Genomic DNA, 3,273 nt, shown 5'->3' on the forward strand with positions numbered 1-3,273 from the left:
GTAGGGTATAAAACCCCTTAACTAAGTGCCAGGCGGGTAGTTAATCACCCTTAAGCTACATAATCTTTACTCCCTGGAATGTAGATAAGAAAAGCCCTAACCTTTGGAATCGAAATTGATAGGATTAAAATCAACTGTTATAAATACAGATTTAACAAGACAATAACACACAGAACCTGGCTGGAGATCCTGGCTAGAGAACCTGGATAGGCTGCTGATCAACTGAACGCTGTCTCCGTGTCATTCCTTCTTCGCCGACTCCATCCACACCTTTGGGGACCCCTGGACCTGCTGGGGTTGGACCCCGGCACTTATCCTCGGGTCAGGATTAAGCGTATACATGAAAAAATATCGGGTCATTAAGCCGGGGCCTGGAGGCCTGAGGGCGGAGGCGCGGGGAGACTGGACGCCCTCACCTGTGGCTCCCTTGTTGCTGATCAAACTGCTCAGGATGACCTCGGCTTTTAAAAGTTTCCCTGAAAAGAAGCAGACGGATGCCACGCAGTCAGCTCCGCGCACACGCTTTACACACAGTCCACCCTGACACGCCACGGCCGGGCCACGGCCGCGGGGAAGCGCTCCGTGTCCACGTCTGACACCAACACCGTCATCGCGTGCGGGAGGGGAAGGACGGTGGGTTCTCAGGAGTCGGGAGGTGGGGCGGCTCCTGTCTGACATGCGGTCAGGGTCGCTCATGAGAACACATCACGGATCCGACCTCCGCGTGAGGACAGCCCTGCCCGCGGGGCAGCGTGGCGGGCGAGCAGGCTGCCGCAGGACTCGCTCCCAGGAAGGGCTCTTAGGGGGTGGGAGGTTCTTTCTAAACTTCTCACCGTGTCGGCTACTGCCATGTGGGAGGACCCTCACCTGCAGCGGCTGTTTCTCCGTAAGCGGAAACGCGATCACTGACTGTCCCATCCGCCCCTCCTCCACGCCCTCTGTGACCGGCCCCTGGGACGCCTCAAAGTGGCTTTTGCTCCATCTGCCTTGGGCACCGTGGCCTCCTGACTGACCCTCGAACCTGCCCGGCCAGTCTGCCCTGCGGTCTGTGCGTTTGCATCATTCTGGTCTGGAATCTGTTTGTCCTAAACCTCTGTAAGGCTCCGGCCTCCCTCCTCAGACCCAGCTGGGATGTGACTGTTGCTAAGGCCCCCCGGCCTTGGTTCCACCGCACACGGTGCCCACCTGGCTCTACGCTGTGTCCCCGAAGCAGGTCACACACGCCGTTCTGCGGGGGGACCTGCCAGCCCCTCACCAAGGGCTGGGCCTCGCGTGTCTTCCCTCCTCCGCCAGCTAAACTGTCCCCGGGACCTGCTGTGACCCAACCAGTGCCTTCATGCTCGCTCCCCGCTCTGCCCTGTGCTCTAAGCTGACTATTTAAAAATACATATTTTTATTGATTTCAGAGACTAAGCGAGAGGAAACATCAATGACAAGAGAGAATCATGGATCGGCTGCCTCCTGCACACCCCACACCGGGGATGGAGCCCACAACCCGGGCCTGTGCCCTGACCGGGTGTTGAACCGTGACCTCCTGGCTCCTAGGCCGACGCTCAGCCAGTGAGCAGCGCCGGCCGGGCTGAGCAGACGACCTTTAGGCCGCGTGTTTCTCGGGTGTAAGGGGATGGAGCCCACAACCCGGGCCTGTGCCCTGACCGGGTGTTGAACCGTGACCTCCTGGCTCCTAGGCCGACGCTCAGCCAGTGAGCAGCACCGGGCTGAGCGGACGACCTTTAGGCCGCGTGTTTCTCGGGTGTATTTCTGTCCTTTCCGGGTTTGGGGCGCCTGCTCCCTGACTGTGTCCGGGCTGTGCCCTCGCGTGCTGCTTGTGGACTGTGACCTCCAGCGCCCTGGCGGGAGGTCCCCCGGGGCCCGGGCCGCACTTCTCTGGAGCCCAGGTTTGCACGCGCCCTGCCAGGCCCTGGACACTCCACCCTGATCTGGTTTTCCCTGAGCTGTTTGGTGGGGGTTCCCGTGGAGCGGGCACACTCCGGCTCCACACACACGTTCGGCTCAGACGCGGGGCTTTGCTTCTTTGGGGGGACTTTTTGGCTCCCACCCAAGGCGGGGGCAGCCCGCAGGCCTCCTGGTCACAGGGGGGCGGCGGGGGCTGTGCAGGCCTCGGAGGGTCCAGCTTCTGCAGGCGTCTCACACCCACGGCCCTGTCTCTGCCCCGCACAGAGCGCGGCTGGCCCTTCCTGGGACCAGATCGTGTGTTTCGGCGTCTGCTGCTCTGACTGAACCTGCCGGGTCTCGGGCGCCTGGACGTCTAAGTCACTGATCTGTGACGGGGGAGGGTCCATGTGTGTCAGCCTCTGTGCAGAGGGAGCTGGCGGGACCTTTCACTGCGGGGAGAGGCGTGACTCTGAGTTTCCGGGAACCGGGCGGGTCAGGGTGGCGCCTCTGGCCCGACGCCCACACACTGACCGCTGGGCCTCTGGGGGGTTTCCGGTGGACGCCAGGAATGGCGGGGTATGGGATGACACTCCAACCAACACGCCGTTCCCTCACATCGCACTGAGCCCTGTCGCCATGACAATGCATTGTTTGGTTTTGCTATTGCTGTCCCGCCTCTGCACAGGGGTCCGAGGCCGAGGGCGGAGCCTGCAGCCGGGACAGCGCCTCCCGGTCCCTCCAAGACGAGGCAGCCAGGCCGGTGGCGGCTCCAGAGACGTTCGGGCAGACGTTTGCACATGAGCACCAAACGCTGGCTGTGCTGTCTCCCCGGGGCCCCTCTGAGTGTCCTTCAGGCAAAACAGCCCCACTTGTTGGGGCGTAAGATGGGACTCTCACCCCGGACACGGCCTGTGGGCCCTGCTGCGGGGGCCACCATGCTGGCGCCACCAGACAGTTCCCCATGGAGCACAGCTCTGCAGAGACAGGACAGCAATAGCAGAACCAAACAACAAACAAAAGCAAAAGTTATCTCGGTCGGCGTGGCTCAGTGGTCGACCTATGAACTAGGAGGTCACAGTTCGACTCCCAGTCTGGGGGTCAGGACACAGGCCTGGGCTGTGGGCTCCATCCCCAGTTGGGGGCGTGCAGGAGGCAGCCGATCCATGATTCTCTCATCATTGGTGTTTCTCTCTCTCTCTCCCTCTCGCTTCCTCTCTGAAATCAATAAAAATATATTTTTTTAAAAAGGCAAAAAGGCTACATAAAGCAAAGCTATCAACTCATCTACTCCCCCACGGAACCCCACCCCACGGAACCCCACCCCACAGAACCCCATCCCACACAACCCCACCCCACGGAACCCCACCCCACGGGACC

The 3,273-nt window shown here is 61.1% G+C and overlaps 1 protein-coding gene across 1 annotated transcript in view; it reads right to left on the minus strand.

The window, feature by feature from the left end:
* ALPK1 (alpha kinase 1) overlaps nt 1-3,273 on the minus strand; it is a 39,454-nt gene that overhangs the window by 14,761 nt on the left and 21,420 nt on the right. The window contains exons 3-4 of the mRNA XM_015571519.1: nt 2,180-2,282; nt 417-476 (exon numbers count right to left, since the gene is read on the minus strand). Coding sequence (XP_015427005.1) covers nt 417-476; nt 2,180-2,282 — 163 coding nt within the window. The remainder of the gene's footprint in view (nt 1-416; nt 477-2,179; nt 2,283-3,273) is intronic.

The sequence above is a fragment of the Myotis davidii genome, unplaced genomic scaffold, assembly GCF_000327345.1.
Source record: "Myotis davidii unplaced genomic scaffold, ASM32734v1 scaffold989, whole genome shotgun sequence".
Lineage (NCBI taxonomy): Eukaryota > Metazoa > Chordata > Mammalia > Chiroptera > Vespertilionidae > Myotis > Myotis davidii.